The 19236-nt window shown below is 47.2% G+C and overlaps 1 protein-coding gene across 6 annotated transcripts in view; it reads left to right on the plus strand.

Moving 5' to 3' along the window:
• Positions 1-19236, plus strand: part of ACSL6 (acyl-CoA synthetase long chain family member 6) — a 774575-nt gene that overhangs the window by 560994 nt on the left and 194345 nt on the right. For all 6 annotated transcript variants that reach the window (XM_069652522.1, XM_069652521.1, XM_069652520.1 and 3 more), the window contains 3 exons: positions 6747-6835; positions 7385-7501; positions 18973-19116. In XM_069652522.1, the coding sequence (XP_069508623.1) occupies positions 6747-6835; positions 7385-7501; positions 18973-19116 (350 nt within the window). The remainder of the gene's footprint in view (positions 1-6746; positions 6836-7384; positions 7502-18972; positions 19117-19236) is intronic.

Genomic DNA, 19236 nt, shown 5'->3' on the forward strand with positions numbered 1-19236 from the left:
GCGCCGTCCGACACTCACCAGCCTTCTGTGTCTCTTCCCGGTGGTTCCCGTGACTTCCTCTCGGCTTCCAAAGCCGGGAAATCCACTGGTTCAAACCCCACTCACTTACTGTGTGTTTCATTCCACACTCCGGCACCTCTAATGTTTCTTCCAGGATGCAGGTGACCTCCTCTGTGCTCCGGGCTCCTCAGCAGCTCCTGCTGCTCACCCTGGGTTACATAGTCTCCCAGATTGTTGGAAGTACACAGCCCACTCACATCAGGTCCCACACGTCCTCTGAGATTAGTGCCAGGGTCCTGGCTCTTTCTCCGGTCCCACCACGGCTGCCTCCTCACAAAGGTCTCCTTTAGTTCTTTCCCACAGAGGTCTCCCTGTTGCTCTCCCTGCTGGACTGGTCTCCCTTTATACACCTGCAGCCCGTTGATAGGCTGCAGGTGTGGATGTCTGATTAACCCTGCCTGGCCATAATTAAAGGGACATTCCTGACCCTCATAGCTCTTAGCAGGCATCTTCCTCGTCCCAGTATTAGAGTGGTGAAAGAGTGCAGTCTTCATTACTCTTAGTTGCCTCTTTTTCGTTCCAGTACTGTCAAGTGTTACATGTGGGAAGATGAGGGGAGCTTGCTTATAATAGCCCACAAAGGTTGAGGGAGGGTTAGGTTGGTCATCAATAGGAAAAGGGGAATATGTCTCACCCAAAGGCACCCCACTCCTAATCCTCAAGGACCCTCCACCCAGGTAATCCTCCCTTTCTTCTCCACCCCATGCTCAGGATCCAAGAGTGATAGCCTTTCCCTGACCACCTGCGCAGAGGATCCAAGGGGAGTAGGAGTGAAAATACCCTCAGATTTCTCAAAATGTGCAAAAGTGTGCTGGCATATGTGCAAGGTCCCGGGGACAGTGAATGTATGGTTCCTTCTATGTGTAGCAGAGCGGTCACGGTGAGGCCGGTTGTGTGCTTCCTAGGATGGGTCCGTGGGAACATGCTGTCCTCTGTGACTCCTCCTGATGCTCCTGATGAGGCGTGCTGTCTCTCATTCCATCACCTGCTCCTTCTCTCTTAATTGATGGGTGGGTACCCATCCCATACTTGCGGATTTCCACCTCCACTCCAGCTCTTGGAAGCTGGGGCCTTACACACCCAAAATGAGGAATTCGTCCAACAAATTGATGTACTCTCTTGAACATTCTCTGGCAGGAGTCATTTAGCAAGGATGAGTGTTCTGTTCTGCAGGAGCTGCACATATCCCATAGCCTTCACAGCTGCTATTCAGCAGAGAAAAATCCCATAAGACAATGACGCTGGGTCAGTCTGTGGATGCTGATGCGTTAGGGCGAGAACAACGTTTATTCAGAATACATGAGAATAGTTAGGGTGCATGGACAATCCTAAGGCAATAAAGTCACATTTGTGTGTGTATTACATCTGAAATATCCCCCAGACCTAATGGGGAGGCCAAAAAGGAAAAAAACACAAGTAATTACACAAGCCACAAAATAATTAAAACCTCAGCCTCACTATCAACACAGATCATCAGTTCAAGGCATACACCTTATACAGATGCATCCTTATTCTGCAACTTTAGGTCCACCTTATGTAATTCACACATGGTGATACGTCATATAGATAATTCACCCCACCCCCAACAGTGAGAAATCACATTTTAACAGATTAAAGCTGCCACTGCCCATTCATCATGTTCCATCCACAAGACATACCTTTACAGCCCTGCATCACTCTATTATGCCACCACACCCCACCCCACCCCACTGAAACCCAGGACCCAAAAGAAGTCTGTAGCTACATACTACGTTGCATTGTGACCCTCCAATGGCTTCTCAGAGTGCCGCATCCGTAAAAATGGAGAAGGGAACAACCATAATTGTTATTGCACTTACCCTTGCACTTGCCACCAGCTGCTGCACTTCCTTTTCCTATTGTTTCTATTGTTTTTATTTATTTTACTCTTTTCCTATGTACTGCAATGCCCCACATCCCCCCTGCACTTTTCCCCTTCCGCCCTCCTCTGCACTTGCGTAATCTCAATGTCACCTGGCCTAGTAGAATTGTTGTCTCTGTCTTCCCTCTGTTTCCCCTCCCTTGCCTCGTCGCAACTTGAAACACTTGTGTGTAGGCGCGCTATAAATGCCATATCATATCATTGTTATTCACCACAATGGTGGAATGCTGTTCAGAGGCAGGGAAGTGAGGGAAGGAATCCATAATGTCTGTATTATACTTTCTTTCTTTTCACGAAAGACTCAATAAGTCAAAAGTGTTAATACAAATCGGCAAATCTGTAAATCAATGGGAGAAGAGGAGGCAGCAATATGCAGTGGGGGCTGGGCAGACAGGCCCACCTCTCACTGCGTGGGCACTGTGTAGGTCTGATTCCGTATGTTTAATTTCCCAATCTGGTTCTCCAGAGTTGAGTGCAATCTCTAATTGCTGTTTCCTAATCAAACAAATGAAGTATTTCTGTTGGACGGAGGAGACCAGCTGCCTCCCTAAATACCAAATAATAAACAGACCCTGCGGCTGTCCAGACCCACCACTTGATACAAAATGGCCACCCTATTCCTACCTTTCTGCGCCAACAGAGGAAATGAACCAATATAAAAGCTTGTATGATAGGATTGCTCAGCATCCCAAGCATGAATACATAATTTGACTGTAGAATGTACCAAACGACAAGTAAAACACTAGCTTATAAAAGAGAAACATTCAACCCACAACCAGAGTACATGCCTTGCTCAGGTTTATCCTGTGACTCTAGTAAAATGTACAGTGCCAGAGGAAACACTATACATGTTCCATGCTATGGGGTCCTGATTATAAGTAAAATAATGGGACACTTTCAGGAAAGAGTAAATTCAACCCATAACTGTGTTTCAGAAGCCTTCAAAATATACAGGGAACTTGGTGCTCCACCTCAGAAAAAGAGGAATCTCATTCCCTCCCAAGACAGGCTTTCCCAACCATTTTTCAGAGAAAATCTTAAAATTCCAAGCTGCCATAAAACCTTCCAAAAACCCCACATACCAACTATAGAAACCCCTCCCCCTGGATGATAGCTTTCAAACGCATCATGCCTACTATCAGTATTATTGGCAGATATCCTTCCTTTCCCCCCACGCGAAATGAATCCCATGACCTCCTCCTGTAGTTTCAACAGCTCCTGTCTCTGGACCCTAACTGGGAGTGCCTGGAATAAATACAGTAGATGCCGGAGAACGTTCCATATTTACAGCGTTTATTCTACCTAGCCAAGAGGTAGTTAATTCAACCCATCTATGTAGATCCACTCTAATTTTAGCGAACAGAATCCAATAGTTCAGGTAGTGCAGCTCTGTAATATTTGCCACTAGATTAACCCCCAGATAGTTGTCCTCCAACTTGAATGGGAATGTGTTCTGCAAAATGTTCTTTTGGCCCAGAGTTACTGTCAGATTCAGAGCCTCTGATTTATTGGAATTACCTTTTAAGCCTGATACAGGCCCATATGCCTCCAATTCAGCATGTACCTTCTTTAGGGAGGTGGCCGGATTTCTGATGAACAATAGTACATCATCTGCAAATAGGGCAATCTTAAATTCTGTCTGTCCGAACTTTATCCCCTGGATTTCCAGATTATTCCTAACCCTCCTGGCCAGTGGCACCATGGCGAGGGCAAACAAAAGCGAACAGAGCGGCCATCCCTGTCTGGTCCCTCTACCCAAATGAAATGTTTGTGTCAAGTGGCCATTAACCTTCACTCTAGCTGTAGGAGCTACGTCTAACGCAGAAATCAATTGGCTGAGGTTGGCCCCAAACCCTGAGGCCTTCAAAAAGTCCCTTAAGAATTCCCAGTCCACCCTGTCAAATACTTTCTCAGCGTCCAGTGGCAACAGCACAGCCGGATCACCCTGGAATCACCTTGTTTTATCAATCAAGTGAATCATCTTTCTTATGTCATCAAAGGTTTATCTTCCCAGTACAAACCCCATTATTTGATCTGAGTAAATGAGGCTAGGAAGGATTGGTTCCAAATGGCTCGTCATTATTTTTGGCAATCTTTTCTCATCCAGGTTTAACAGGGCTATAGGAACTGCAAAGTTCTGCATCCTTCCCCGATTTCAGTATTATCTGTATCGTTGCCTGATTCATGAAATCTGATAACCTACCCGAAGTGAGAAAAGAATTAAACAAAATGACCAGGTGTTTCAGTAGCCCTCTGCTCAATGCTTTATATCAAAATGGCCCTTCAGCCCGTCGGGGCTGGGCGCTTTATTCACTTTAAGTGATTATATTGGCCTCAACACTTCTTCTGACACTTTGTTCAGCTATCGGTATCCAGTCAAATTTTTGAAAACACATTTTCGAAATGCCATTTTTTCGAAACAAAAATGCAGAAAAAAATGTTCGGGATGTTTTATTTTTTATTTTATGTTTTTTTGTTTCGTTAGTAAAAAAAAAGTGTCTATAAAAAAAAGGGGAGCTGGGGGAACCCCCCATTTTAAAAATAAAATTTAAAAAAAAACATTCGAAATTTCTTTTTCTTCGGCATTTTGGTGTCGAAAAAATGGCATTTCGAAAATGTGACGTTCAAAAATGTCACTATGAACCTCCGCCATCACCTTATGTATACAGGCCTCCTTAACATACTGCTTAATCCCTCTACTTGCTCCTGGTTCTGCCCTGTATAGCTGATTGTAAAAATCTCTAAAGGTGGTTAGTATGTCATCTTCCCTTGTTATTTGTTTTCCCTTCCCATATCATAGGGATTTGACATGTACCCTCACCTGTTTTGCCCTAAGCGTGTGTGCCAGGAGCCTGTCCGCCCTGTTTGCCCTCTCATAGAACATACACTTCATATTCAAGAGGGAACATTCTGCTGTTAGTGGCCATTGCATTACTCTGTCCTCTCACCGTATTGACCGTTCTCAGTAATCGAAGAGCCCCTGATTGTGTTTATTGTGCTTCTGTGGTCCGGTGCGCTTCGTTCCATTTTTCCCCCCTCCAATTTCCTCATCCTTGCTAAATCTGAGCCTAGCGCCAGGACTATCCCCCTTATCATAGCCTTAAAGGCATCCCAGGTATTACTGAAAGAGGTATCGGTCGGGTCATTCATTTCAAAGAACTCCCTTATTTGTGCTGAGATCTCTGTACATACCGCCCCAGCTCAAAGTAAGTATCTAGGAAGTGTCCAGCCTTGGTCCCTTGTACGTCCACCCTCAACCGGAGACTCACCGGCCCATGATCAGATACAGCAATGTCCCCTATGGCCATGTCAGATATCTCCCCTCGTACCGTATTAGTGGCAAACAGATAGTCGATCACGGTATATACTCTATGAACATGGGAGAAGAATGAAAAGTCCTTTTCAGTTGGGTGCTCCTCCCTCCATGTGTAATAAAGGCCCATACCTGCCAGTTCCTGTCTCACCCTCTTAGACACAGTGATCACTTGTGCTACACTACCTCGTGAGTGGTCCATGCTGGGGTCCAACACCATATTGAAATCCCCACCCAGAACGATATTGCCCCTTGCAAACAATGACATCCTAGGAAGGAGTTTGAGTATGAATTCAGATTACTTCCTGTTGGGTGCATAGACACTAGTCGAAGTGAAAGTTTTATACTCAATCCACCCTGAAACCGGCAGGTATCTACCCTCTGGATCCTCCAATGTATCATCCAGTTCAAACTGAATCTGCCTCCCCATCAATTTAGAAACCCTGCTGTGTTATTCGTTGCCGCAGCGTGGAACTGCTTAGGAATGGTCTCCTGTGTGGCCTAAATCTATCTCTCGACAGAAGGTGGGTCTCCTGGCAGTGGCGTCGCTAGGGGGAGGCTGGGAGGGCAGGCCCCCCCCCTGTGAAACCCTGTGCCCCTCCTTGTGCCCCCACCTAAGATGAACAGGGACCATGTTCTCCCCCTACATTTGTCTGTGCCCCCCCTACTTTTGTCTTTGGCCCCCTCTGTGCCCCTCCTAAATTTGATTCCTGGCGACACCACTGTCTCCTGGACCAAGACTGTGGGCCCATTACAAGTCCAGCGGTAACTCTGCTGGTGTTACCAGCGGGTTGCCGCCGGACTCGTGATATTTTACCGGCGTCTGACTTCCCGATGCCACCGGGAGATTACAAGTCCGGCGGCTTGGGAAGTCAGGTGCCGGTAAATTGTAAGTCTCCATTCCCATAGGAGTGGGGACTCGGAAGCGCCGTCACCATTTTAACGGTGCCGGCACTTCCGTGTAGGGTGCGGAAACAAGGGTGCTGGTGAATTGTTTTTAGCCAATCACATCATTGTATACAGTAGCATTATCATAACTTCATCAATTCATAAATAGGGTAAAATGGGTTACTTCAATGATGAAGTTCTTAATACAATGTACTGCTCTTACTGTCTAAAACTTTGTTACAGTTAAACCGTGAATCGAATATGCACTCGCCCATTCCTATGTATCTCATATAATCGTTAGATAAGGGAACATAAATTGGAAGTTATACTTTAAATAAGTAGTCCTAAGTGTTGCCGCCATCTACTCCTTCAATCTCTACGATTTTCTGGTTCTTCAACGCATAATAATAATAATAATAATAATAATCTTTTGATACACAGCACTTTATGATGAATTCCTCACGCTTCCATTGGCAGTAATAACGGCTGGTATTACCCAAGTGATTGTTGCTCAAATGACTGTATATCATGTTTCAAATGAAAGGGACTGTGTGCTGAACAATGACAAATTGCATTTTTTTACAGGTCACGTCGGGGCACCCTTGCCGTGTAATTTAATCAAATTGACTGATGTTGAAGAGATGAATTATTTTGCTGCTAAAGGAGAGGGAGAGGTAAGTAAAACATGACAATCAATAAGTCATACAACAAGCACGTCATCGCCTCGTCCACCACCCAGATGTCCATGCTAGACGCGGCTGAAAAAGCAATGTGATCTATTACATGAGGCAGTGGGTAGGGTTTTTCAGAGCTATACTGTAATCAGTAGAGATGCTGTGTGTTTTGTGAAAGTGTGCACTGCGGATGAGGAGAGTCGTTGCATGATGTGTCTGTTGCAAGGCACTGACAGACACAATGATTTTGACACAATTAATTGGAAACGGATTTTTCACTGGGAGTGCTTGCTGCTTGATGAAGAGAGCCAGCAGCGGTCAGAAATGCAAAATTAACCTTTTCCTGCCTGGAATTAAGACATGTATGTACACACACACGCACACGATGCCACTGAAAGTTTTAAACTACATAATCTATTTCACCAACATCTACGACAAATAGAAACATCCGAAATGCGTACTTCGGTGGTGGTGCTCCTACATATAAGGAATGCTTGCTTGTGTTCCATTAATGAAGGTTGTTGAAACCACAACTTGTGTCTCTTTCAGATCTGCGTTAAAGGGGCGAACGTCTTCAAAGGCTACCTGAAAGACGCCGAGAAAACAGCAGAAGCACTAGACCAAGATGGCTGGCTTTACACAGGCGACGTGGGCAAATGGCTACCTGTACGTATGGCATTTGGGACTCCCGCTGACGTTTTAAGATGGCTGCACCTGTCACAACCAGGGCTCCAGATTACATCTGGATGATGGAGAATTGTATTCCCTAAATGTGAAAGTTGGGAGTGAAAGGATTTTCCCAGTAGTAAAAAAGTACTTCACATTGTTGGCAGTGTATTATGAAAATATAAGTAATATCTTTTATACTTGGAATTTTTGTTGTAACGCATTCTTCGTGTGCCCAATAACTGCCATACATTAGAAGATGTTTTCATCTTCAGCTCAGATAAGACTCTGTAGGGCTTGCATGGCAGGGCCTCTGGTCCGTACACCTCAACACACCACTGGACTCAGCAATAAGGAGCAGACACAAGCATATCTGTTCCACTCTGCTTTTTTTTGTTGGGAGTATTTTCTAACTTTAAGGTGCAAAACAGGCAGGTACTCCTCATATCTAGAGTACTACTTGCAAGAGAATGTGGCAGTGGCGGCTTGCAGGAGGATGCATCTCTGAAGAGGGATGGCTGGAAAATCCATGAATTAATAGTACCCACTGTCATTGCTCTGTACAGCCTGCATTCCATTGTTTTTCAGCGTGCTGTGCCGTTAGAGGAGAGAAAAATATAAGCACATCAGATTTGGTACCACCAAAAACAGGGAAGCGTAGCTCCAACGGCTAGTTCACATTTCTTCAGCACAAAACTACAGGCAGCCCCAAGCATGTTTTGTCCTCATTGGGCTCCATCAGTGAGGAGGAGCTGGGTCACTAAGCACTGCAACCTCGGGACCCACGTCTGGGCATACATGTGCAACTTAAAATGAAATATAGGACACCGAAGGAGGGAGAGCCTCCGATCCTGGTATATTGGTGTCCTTTATTCCATTATTGCAGTGTTGGCATCTCCAGTGTTTTTTTATTATTTTAATTAACAACAAACCAAAACATAACCATCACACCCGACATTCCTGTTACAAATTTACAGCATACTTCTGCATGTACTTCGTCAATGTCTTCTCCCCTCCCCCCTTTATAACTCGAGCTTCTGGTATTATTTCGGGCTTCCCTTCTACGGGTTTATTCTCCTTCGCCGCTTTCGGCTGTATCACAATCACTGATGGTCTGGGATGTTCCCGATAGTGTGGCTATCATTTGTCTCCATGCTACCAGAGGTTCTACTTCTTCGCCCTCCCCCTTGGTGGCCGAATCATACCATGCCATTGTTTTGGCGTCTGCCCACTTCAGGAGGTCATTCCACCATATTTCTAATCTGGGTCTGCTGGCTGCTTTCCAGCACATAGCAATTCTTCTTGTGGCCAGGATGTAAACTAGGTCCTTAAGTTTACATACGTGTTAGGCATCTCCAGTGTTATGCAGACAGCATGCAGCTCTCCTTCAAGCTTCTCTCAACTGCCTCCTCTTCCGCCTCTCTAATCCCAACTGTCTGACTGCTATTCAGGCATGGTGCACTGCCAATGATCTCTGTCTTAATGCCAGTAAGTCTTAGATCCTTTGTATGGGAACCCCTGCTTCCTCCATCTCTCCTACCCTCTGGCCGCCCTCCATGGGTCCCCTTTCCTCACCCTCTTGTGAGGCAAGAATCCTTGATGTCATCTTTGACTCCTCTCTCTCCTTCTGTCCTCACATCGTAGACGTTGCCAAGAAGGAACACTATCAGCTGCACCTCCTATGGGCATTCTCTCTTTCCTCACCTTCCCCCAGAAACTTAATGTCTCTAGAGCTCTGGTCCTCTCTAGGCTGGACTACTCCAACAGCCTCTTCCTCAATCTTCCTTTATCATCCTTTCACCCCCTTCATCTAATTCAGAATAGGACTAAAAGTCTTATCCTTGGCTTCAAGTCCAGTGCACTGCCGCTATCCAGCCCTAAAATCTCTCCTCTGGTTCCCGGCTGCTGCTAGGATCAGATTTGTGACTCTCTGCATCCTCCACAAGGCTTCCTGGGGCCTGGGACCCTGTTGCACCCAACTCTCTCTCCTCAAATACCTCCCTGGTAGAGCCCTTCGGTCTTCTAGCTCCAACTCTAGGCAGATCAGACACTTTTCTTTTTTTTCTTTTTTTTTTTGCATTTTTTTTAAAATTGTGTTTATTGTTTTCATATACCAACATACAATCAACTGTTTGCAACAAATAACTCTCCCCCTCCCTCCATCTTGTGGCATAAACATCTGTCTGTTAGGGAACCCTTCATCCACTGAAAATATCCGTTACTTTGATATTATGGGGACACCATTGTTCCATAAAGTCGGACTGTAGATAGTCTTGGACCATTCCCCATTCCTTCGCAAATGAATCCCCTGTGCCTTGGATTATGTGGGTCACTTTCTCCATTGCCAATTGGGCCCATACCTTCCAAAGCCATGTGAATGTCAATGGGGTGTCTTTCTTTTTCCAGTTTTGGGCAATTGTTGTACATGCCGCTATGAGCAGGCCTACCAAGCTTCTCCATTGTGGCTTTTTGTATTTCTTGGCTGTTGTGTCTCTTAACACTTGTGTATGAGCGCGATAGAAATAAAATGTCAATCAATCAATTCCGCATAGCCATACCCCATCCCCCAGTTGCCCCACATCCGGGAACATTTTCCCCATCTCCCCTTTTACCTCCTCCCAAAATGGTTTGATCCCCTTGCAGTCCCACCAGATATGTCTCCATGTTCCCACCGCATCGCACTCTCTCCAACATTGGTTTGATGTTTGGGGGAACATTGTATGCAGCCTTTCTGGGGTAAAGTGCCTTTGGGTTACTATTTTGATCCACATTTCCCGTGTGCTGAGCGGGTTATTTTGGGGATCTGTGTCCACAAGTCCAACAACAGTTTTTTTGTTGATTCTTCCCCCAGGGTGCTACCCCATTTAATCATATAAATCCATTTTATTTTTTCGTCATGTGAGTTTATAAAAGAATATAGTGTCGAAACCCATTTCTTCGCCCCTGAGTTGGAGGTGACATACGTCTCAAATGGTGTGAGGTTTCTCGTGGCTGCCTTAGCTATTTCCGGGGATTTTAGCCAATGTCTGAGTTGGTCATATTTATATTTGTCTCCCGCTGTGAGGTGTAGAAGGGACTTGCAGGTCTCAAATAATCTGATTTCTTTGTCCATGAACATTTCCCCTATTTTCGACACTCCCGCCTCTTCCCATTTCTCAAATGCCCCTCGCTCCATTCCTGGTGGGAGGTTGTTTTGCCCATATTGGCTGCAGGTCTTCCCCCATACATTCCCGAAGCACCCTTAGTTAAGCCGCATGGTAGTATTTTTGGAAATGGGGAAGAGCCACCCCCCCCCTACCGGGTTGGTGCAGAAAGGGTCACCCTGGCTACCCTCAGAGGTTCCTTTTCCATATGAAGGATGATACTACCTTGGATACTGCTTTGAAGAATGATCTGGGGACCCCCACTGGGAGGGTCTGAAAGTAATACAATAGCTTCGGGAGGATGGTCATCTTGACCGATTGAATTCTACCCCACCATGATATCAGTAATGGATTCCATCTTTCCAAGTCTCTACTTATGTTTGTTAGGAGCTGGGGGGTAGTTCTTTTCATACAGCTGCCCTACCTTTTGTGTCAACGTTATTCCCAGGTACTTGATCCCATTTTCTGTTATCTTAAGGTCAACTGATGCAGCTTCCCTTTCTATTGCTTCTCGATCTCCCACCAGTATCAACATTTCTGATTTGCTCCTATTAATTTTTAGACCGGTTATTGCCCCATACATTTCTAGGTCCCCTACAATTGCCGCTAGTGTTCTCTCCGGGTCTTCAAGGGCTATTAGCCTATTGTCCGCGTAGGCTATTACCTTGTGCTGCATTCCCGCCATTTCGATCCCCTTAATATGAATGGATTCCCTTATTTTCACTAGGAGAGGTTCTAGAAAGATAGCGTAAAGAAGCAGAGAAAGCGAGCATCCCTGCTTAGTTCCCCTTGAAATATTTATCCTTCCTTTAACTTCTCAGTTGATGGCTATTCTGCTTGTTGGGGAGTTATAGTTAGCTCTAATCATTGCAATATATTGATCCCCAAATCCCATGTGTTTTAGGATATTAAATAGCATTGACCATTCCACCCAGTCGAATGCTTTCTCGGCATCCACCGAGTGCAGTATCGCCGGAGCGTGGGTGATACCCGTTTTTTCCACTAAGTGTGTAAGTCACCTAATATTGTCGTGTGTCTGTCTACCCGAGATAAAGCCCAATTGATCAAGGTTTATTAGGTTGGGTAGAAGCGGTGATAGTCTTGCTGCCAGGACCTTTGTGTATATCTTTGCATCTATGTTTATCAGGGATATTGGCCTGTATGACGCTGGACATGTCGGGTCTTTCCCTGCTTTGTGGAAGACTAGTACCTTCGCCTTGTTCATTGTTGGAGTCATGTTGCCACTTTCTTTGAAGGAATTTAAGAGCCTAGTTAGAAATGGGGTTAGTATATCCGCATACTTTTTATAGAAGGGGGGGCGCAAAGCCATCGGGGCCAGGTGCTTTATTTAGCGGGAGGTCTATTATTGCCTTTTTTACTCCCGCTTCCCTTATCGAGCTCTACAGGGTCAATCTATCCTCTTCCGATATTTGTGGGATGGGTAAGGTCTGTAAGTATGTGTCCTGTGCGTCCCCATCTGGGAAATCCGTGGAATATAATTCCTGGTAGAATTCCCTGAATGCCTCCCCCATGTCTTGTGTGCGCGTCAGTAACTCCCCCTTCGTGTTTCGAATGCTTTTAATCGTTATTTCTTTTTGTTTAGCACAGAGCTGTCTGGCTAACAATCTATCCACTTTATTCGCCTTAATATAATATCTTTGTCTGAGGTATAGCAGTGTTCTCTCTGCTCCTTTTGTGCACAGCATTTCTAAATGGCCCCGTGTATGTTTCAGCGATTTCTTTAATGCTTTTGTGGGTTGGATCGCGATGTTCTCTTGTATGTCTGTTATCGTGGTTTCCAGCTCCCTTTTCCAACTGTGCCTCTGTTTCTCCTTCGTGATCTTCAACGCTGTTAGCTTCCCTTGGATTACCACTTTAAACGCCTCCCATACCGACCCCAGAGAGACTTCCCCCATGTCATTTTGTTCAAAATATTCTTCTACCATCTCCCTTATTGATTCCCCTATTATTGGATGTTGGATTACGTCCTGGGGTAACCTCCACCTCCATAGCCCACTCGTCTTCCCCGGTAGATTCAACTCTAACCACAGGGGAGCATGATCCGACAACGATATTGACCCCATGTCAAGCGCCTGAACCTTTCCCATTAGTCCCACCGATGCCCAAAAATAATCTATTCTCGACATGGAATTATGAACATGTTAGAAGTATGTATATCCCCTCTGATCCCCCTTTAGTTCCCTCCACACATCACACAGGGCCAATTGATCCATCTGTTGTTTGAGGCGTTTCAATGCTGTCCCTTGGCCGTGGGTATTCCCTGTGCTTCTATCTATTTTCGGGTGCCATGCCATATTGAGATCTCCCCCAGAATCATCTCCCCCCTTGTGAAATCTTCCAGTTTTCCTAGCATATCCCGAAGAAAGCCACCTTGTCCTACATTGGGAGTGTAAATTGATGCCAGGGTGATGCGGTGTCCCTCTAAAGTCGCATTGACAAATGCATATCTCCCCTCTTTATCCGTGTTTTTGTCCTCTAGCGTGGCGTCTACCCCCTCTTTTATCACTATCAGCACACCCACTTTTCTTTTCAGTTGTGTTCGCCTGAGCCCATATCTTGTACCCCCTTATGTGTGTCTTCAACTTGATATGTGTTTCTTGAAGTAGTAATATATCCGCTTTTTCCCCTCTTAAGCAGCTTCTCCAGTTTTACCCTTTTCACTGGATAGTTTAGGCCCCTAATATTGTACGTTAAAATGTGGATCTTCCCCATGGAATCATGTTCAGGTTCATTGCCCTTGACTCCCCCTCCTTACTGCCTGTGCCTTCTTCCATGCCCCCACTCCCCATCCCCTGAACGTACCCCCCCAACAAGTAACAACGAACCAAACAACTTTCCCCCGAGTAGGGCGAGGGTTCCTAAGGATGCTAGGGCGTTGCGCCTATCACTCCCTGCCCTCCTAAACCTCGGGGGTTACTTTGTGGGAGATCCTAAACCCCACATTTCGGTCAGTCTTTACGGGATTCCAAAGCCGGGGCTTCTCCCCGGGCCACCTGTCTTATGACTTTCGATGCCGCTGAGTTCCCCATACCCAGACCCCCGGGCGGCCTCCATGTGTGGTCCCCACAGAGTGTCTATACTCGCCAGCCATGTCCTCCTGATTCCGTTTATGGCGACATCCTGCGGCCCTCCGTCCCTGTATTATTCTTCCTTTTCTTGATCGTTTCCCATCCTCTCTGCCTTCTCAAGTGCTTTCTCCTTGATTTCGGATCCCCTGCTTCCTCTTCTTCTTCCTGCAGTCCCATTATGCTGAGGCCTTCTTCCCACATGGTCACTCTTCTCTGCTTCCCTTCCCAAGTGAACAACAATGGGAAGGTCCATTTATGGTGGATTTGTCTCGCCACTAATGCTTTAAACAGGGGGGCCAACGCTCTTCTCTTTTGTAGTGTCACCAGGGCTACATCTTGATATAACTGTATGTCTTGTTCATTCATTCTTATGTGATCCATTTCTCTCGCCCTCCTTAAGATTTGCTCTTTTTGCGGGTATTATGAGAGGGCTACCAGGACATCCCGCGGTCTTTCTCCCGGCGCACCAGATCTCTGTAACGCTCACCTGGTATCCACGGGGACGTCACTCAGCCTGTTCTGACCTCTTACGACCGCGAACCCTTCCCTGGAGTCTACTCGACTGGAGAGTGGGCCTGAAACACAGGATTGGTAGAGTTTACCTCCCTATTGTCTCTGTGTGCTTGAACCCCTTCTTCCCCGGGGTCCAACCCTTCCATTTGATCCACAGCTCACCTTGTTTTCTTGGAAAGTGTGCTCTCCGTCCTGCTTTCAGCGGAGGGGCATTTTGATTGATGCGGGCTCATTGCTGCCTAGTTGCTTCACTGGCAAGAGTCTGACAGGTAAGTATAATGAGTCTGTTGAACAGTTCTCTAACTTCGTTCCTTTTCTTCCTTAGATGATGGCCAGCGTCCAGGGATGGCGACGTGCTGCTGAGATGAGTAGCGCTGAAGGAGAGTTGGAGCACGATGCGCGATGCGACCCTTTTGTATTTGTATTGAACTGAGTTCTTTTTCTGTGTCTTTTAGGTGCCGCAACGTTTTCAGCATGGATGCCGGTTATGAAGAAGAAATGCGGTGAGTAAGCGCGGTATGCGGCGCCTCTAGATGTTTCCACGCTAACCTGGAGTGTCTTTTCCCTCTTGCAGATGGATGAGAAGTTCCGGAGGCAGAGTTCCCCCAGAGCGGCTGGGATTCAGGTAAGCGTTTGAAGCTCGTACAGTCTTTAAAAATAAGCGAAGATTTGCTGAATGCTTACTAATGCCTTTTTTCTGTTCTTTTCCCTTTTCCTTAGGAAGCGGCGTGCCGGGATGGGAATGACACCATTGACGATGCCCGCAGAACAGAAGGAGCGATGAATGATGGGCAGAAGCGCTGCAAGGTAAGGCTGTTCCTAGCGGTGTTCTCGTTCTTGCAGGAGCTGAGCGCAGAAGAAAGATGCAGGCCTACTGGAGACCGATCCGAACACGGTGAGTGTCACGCTGCAGGTGCAGAAAACGCAAAGCATGTTTCTCAGCCTGGGCGCGGCTTAAATAGTCTCTGGGTATCCCAGGTGTCTCTGGGCTGAACCACACCCAAAAGACTAGACTGCACATGCAGTTCTGGGAACCGAAATATGTGGGGGCATCCATCTTGTCCCCATCAATGCACTACAAGTCCAATCTCCAATGTTATCCTATGGGAGTGAGTGAGTCTGGTGCCACAAGCGCCAAGTCTGACTCCAAGTGGGTCTTTGGAGGGATGGAGAGGCCCTTGAGGGCCATGTAGGTGATCGTGGCCTGACATCTTGGAGGGCTGGGGACATGAGGGGCAGGAATCATGACATCCCTTCGGGCCCACACGGTGCACTCTATCCACCCCAATTTCCTCCAACTCTTGGGCCTCCAGGACATCTCAAAACACCTCTTTCACTGCCATCATGAGGTCCTTATCTAGAACAGACTCTGCCATATTTTTTATGCGTATGTTGGACCGTCTAAAGCGGTTCTCAAGATCCTCGCATTGGAGTTCTAAATTGTGGGTGAGTCTCACCAGGTGTTCTTGTGCTTCGCTGAGCAGTTGTGTTTCCTCTTCGATGCCTTGGACAGATCTTTCAAGTGTGTCTGTTCCCTCCTCTAACTTGGCCGAATCAATTTTCAGGTCCTGAACCACCTGCTTCATGTCATTCTTCATCGTAGCAAATTGTTCCTGTACCGTTGACATGAATTTTTCTTGTAATTCCATAAACCACGTTTGCATGTCCTCTCTCGAGGGTAGCTGTTGGTGGTGCGTTGGGGCGTTACCTTCGACTTGGGGGTCCTCCTGGCTCTTCCCTCTAGTTTGTATTGTGGTGTCTGCCGACCACATCTGCAGGATATTGGCATCCTGTTTTGTGTTCTGCGGGGTCTGTTGTATGGTGCTCCCTTTCCCCTTAGCCTTTGACATGGTAGTTTGGTCTTCCGGGGGTCCCGTGGGCACTCCTGTGATATCCTGCCGACTATGTACTCTCCGTATACCACCTCGCCGCCGATTTCTCTTTGGCCTAGTGGGGGAATTGTCCAGGTTTTAGTCTGTGGTTTTTAAGTTCCACTCAGAATGTGCCCTCCGCTTTGGCCCACCTCCTACTGCCTTGTGTTTGTAGGACTGCTCTGGGTCTCCTTTCTTCTATTCCTCCTTATTTTCCCTTAGGCTGTCCTCCCTCCTGTTCTCCTTTCTCCCTGCACAGGTCCCTCTGTATGTGTCTCTGTCGGAGGGAAGGCCTCGCCCACCGGTCTTTCACAGCTGATTCTGCTTGGGGTAGGAAGTATGTGGCTTGTCGGGGGTATCTGCTCACCCGCTGTGGTGTGTTAGCCGAGGGGGCTCTCCATCTGTATCCCATTCCGTTCCAGTGGGCCCTCGCCTCGTTGACTGTGACTTTCGCCCGCCCACCTCCCAACGCGTCTCCTTTGGTGAGGGGGCTTTGTCATACCCCGCAGCCGTATAGTGGCTTTGCGTAGGGTGGGGGATGGGGCTCCAACCCCCCACCTCAAGTTCCTGTGGGTGTGCTGCTTTTCTGTCGCCCCTCACAGCATTGCCTCCAATATAGGGCCTCTCGTGCTAGGCGCTTTCCCCCTGAGGTTCCACTCACCTCCTCTGGTGTGTGGGGTAGGCGGGAAGGCCCCCCGCCGGCCGTCGGCACCTCACCTCTTTGGCTGCCTGTGACCGCTGCAGACTCTTCCTCTGGCGCTTCTCCGGCCCGCGCCGGTGGGGAAGGGGCCAGTCCGCGCTCCCCACAGGTCTGCCTCCCAGGGGTTTTATCTGTTGTGCCTGTTTCACCCGGGGGGGGCTCTCTGACCCCCTATATCCTGCCTCCAGTGCTCCGCTTCCATGCTGGCCGCTGCTCGCCGGTATTTCACCCCTCCGCGGGCCGGCGTTCTTCTGGTTTGCTCGCCGATGGGGGAGGGGTGGTCTCGCTCCACACGTCCCCATCTGACTGCTTTCTCAGTGCCCAAAACCCGTTCTGGCCGCACCGGGGGTCGCGGAGATGCGGGGGGTGCTCCGACCTTCCACCTTATAAATAAACTTCTTTTGATGTGCTTATGTCGGCGGCACGGGCAGAGAAAGCTTTTCATACGCGTATCTTCGACCCCAGCGGCCGTCTTGGAATCCAAACACTTTTCTAAGCAGAGAGTGGGGGGTAGATCTCTCTCCTCCACACAAGCCTTACTATGGAATGGTCTCCCTGCCCCTCTCAGGCTTGAGCCGGATCTCCTTAAGTTCTGGAAGCTCCTCAAGAACCTCCTTTTCCCTTCTTATCCCCCCCGCTAACGCCCCCATCTACCCCAGTGACTGGCTGCCTGGTTTCCCTATGTGTTCTACAGGGCACCAGGCCCCCCGCCCAGTCCACCCCCTTCCTCATACTTAGCATGTGGACCTGCGCCCATGCAATTCCTGGCACTTGCCCACCTGGCCTCCCCTTGGCACTCGCCTAGTCCCTGTGGCCCTCTTCCCCCTCCTGTACTCAAGCACATTTCACTTGCACTCTCTCCTCTTTGCCCTGCACTCCCCTTCCCACACTAGCACTTTGCATTCGCGCAATCCAGCACCCCCGCACAGACTTTAGTAGGACCGTTATTGTTATCTTTAGTTTAGGACTCAGAGAAACTCAACACAGGCCTCTGGAGCACTCATGGGAGCGCCCACTTGCCACAGAACTTGGCAGAAAGATAACCACCTCTTTTTAGCTTCTACCAACATAAGAATCATCCATGCATTCCAGGGCACCTAACTGGTCTCTCACCTTCCCCAACCTATAAATAGAGGTGGGTGGCGAGGGTCTTTTGCGAACATAGCATTTCACAAAATCATATTAAAGCATGGGAAATCGCCATTTGTGTCTAACCCTAAATATTTTACAGCAAACCTTCCACAATTTTAAGCCAAAATAGACCATAAATAGGTAGATAGTTATTTTGTAATAATGACCTGTGTGGGGCAGAAGGCCATAACAGCTGGTAAAAGCTTGCCATCACATGGTAAAGGCCCGAGTTCAGTGAGGGCCATTACAGAGGTCTCGGGTGCTGTTATCAACTGAGAAGTCACACTACCAGGTCATTATCACCATTATCACCTAGTAAAACGACTGATGTTCTAATTGCTTATTATTTTTGGTAATACTTTTGGTAATAAGGTTTAGGCGGGGAGCCAAACCCGATCAAGAAAAACTCTTAAAGGATGGCCCATGTGAAAAAAGCAAAGGGAGATCCGCAAAGAGACCCTTTTTTTCATGGCAGTTAAGAAGGAGAGGAAAAAATGCAGAAAGGTAATGAGGGCTGTTGGACAATGTAAGTTTAACCATTTCTTTTTCACAAGGAAAGGAGTAGGAGGAGGATAAGCGCTTTGAATTGTGTATAGGTGCTATATAAATAAACTATCATATCATATATCATAGTGGGAAGAAGACCCCAATAGCTTGCTCGATAGCTAGCTTATGCCATAGGACACAGCCCACTTTCCTAGACATTTGGTTGGTTGCAGCATTCACCCCGGGTGCTTAGTAGCTGTTTCCTCTGGAGCCATCACAGAAATCACAGAGAAGTCGCTAAGCAAGGTGGCGATCTCTGATCAGTGTCACCCTGGGTTGGAAAATCGTGTTGTCCCCTCATCTGCCTCACACTGCTTGCAATCAATGCAACTGCTATTTAAATGCAAGGATACAGGATCACTTACCATCATCAATGTGCCTTTTTATTGTAACGTTCTTCCCCATCATACATCAAGTCTTCCAGATTTAATTGGACCATGATCAATCTAATGACACATGTTTTTCTTTGTACCAACAGAATGGGACACTTAAAATCATAGACAGGAAGAAGCATATATTTAAGCTCGCTCAGGGAGAATATATTGCTCCTGAAAAGATTGAGAACATCTACATCCGGAGTGAGCCAGTAGCCCAGATATATGTTCATGGAGACAGTTTGCAGGTAGGTGTGCCTTTTCTAACCAGGTTCCCAAATTAAACTAAGTGATTCTTTTTGGATGTCCTTTTATTCTGGACTGGTTATTCCCCAGATGAAACCTTACACGTTAAGATGTACCCGATA

The sequence above is a fragment of the Ambystoma mexicanum genome, chromosome 3p (genome assembly GCF_040938575.1).
Source record: "Ambystoma mexicanum isolate Mex_15411 chromosome 3p, UKY_AmexF1_1, whole genome shotgun sequence".
Classification (NCBI taxonomy): domain Eukaryota; kingdom Metazoa; phylum Chordata; class Amphibia; order Caudata; family Ambystomatidae; genus Ambystoma; species Ambystoma mexicanum.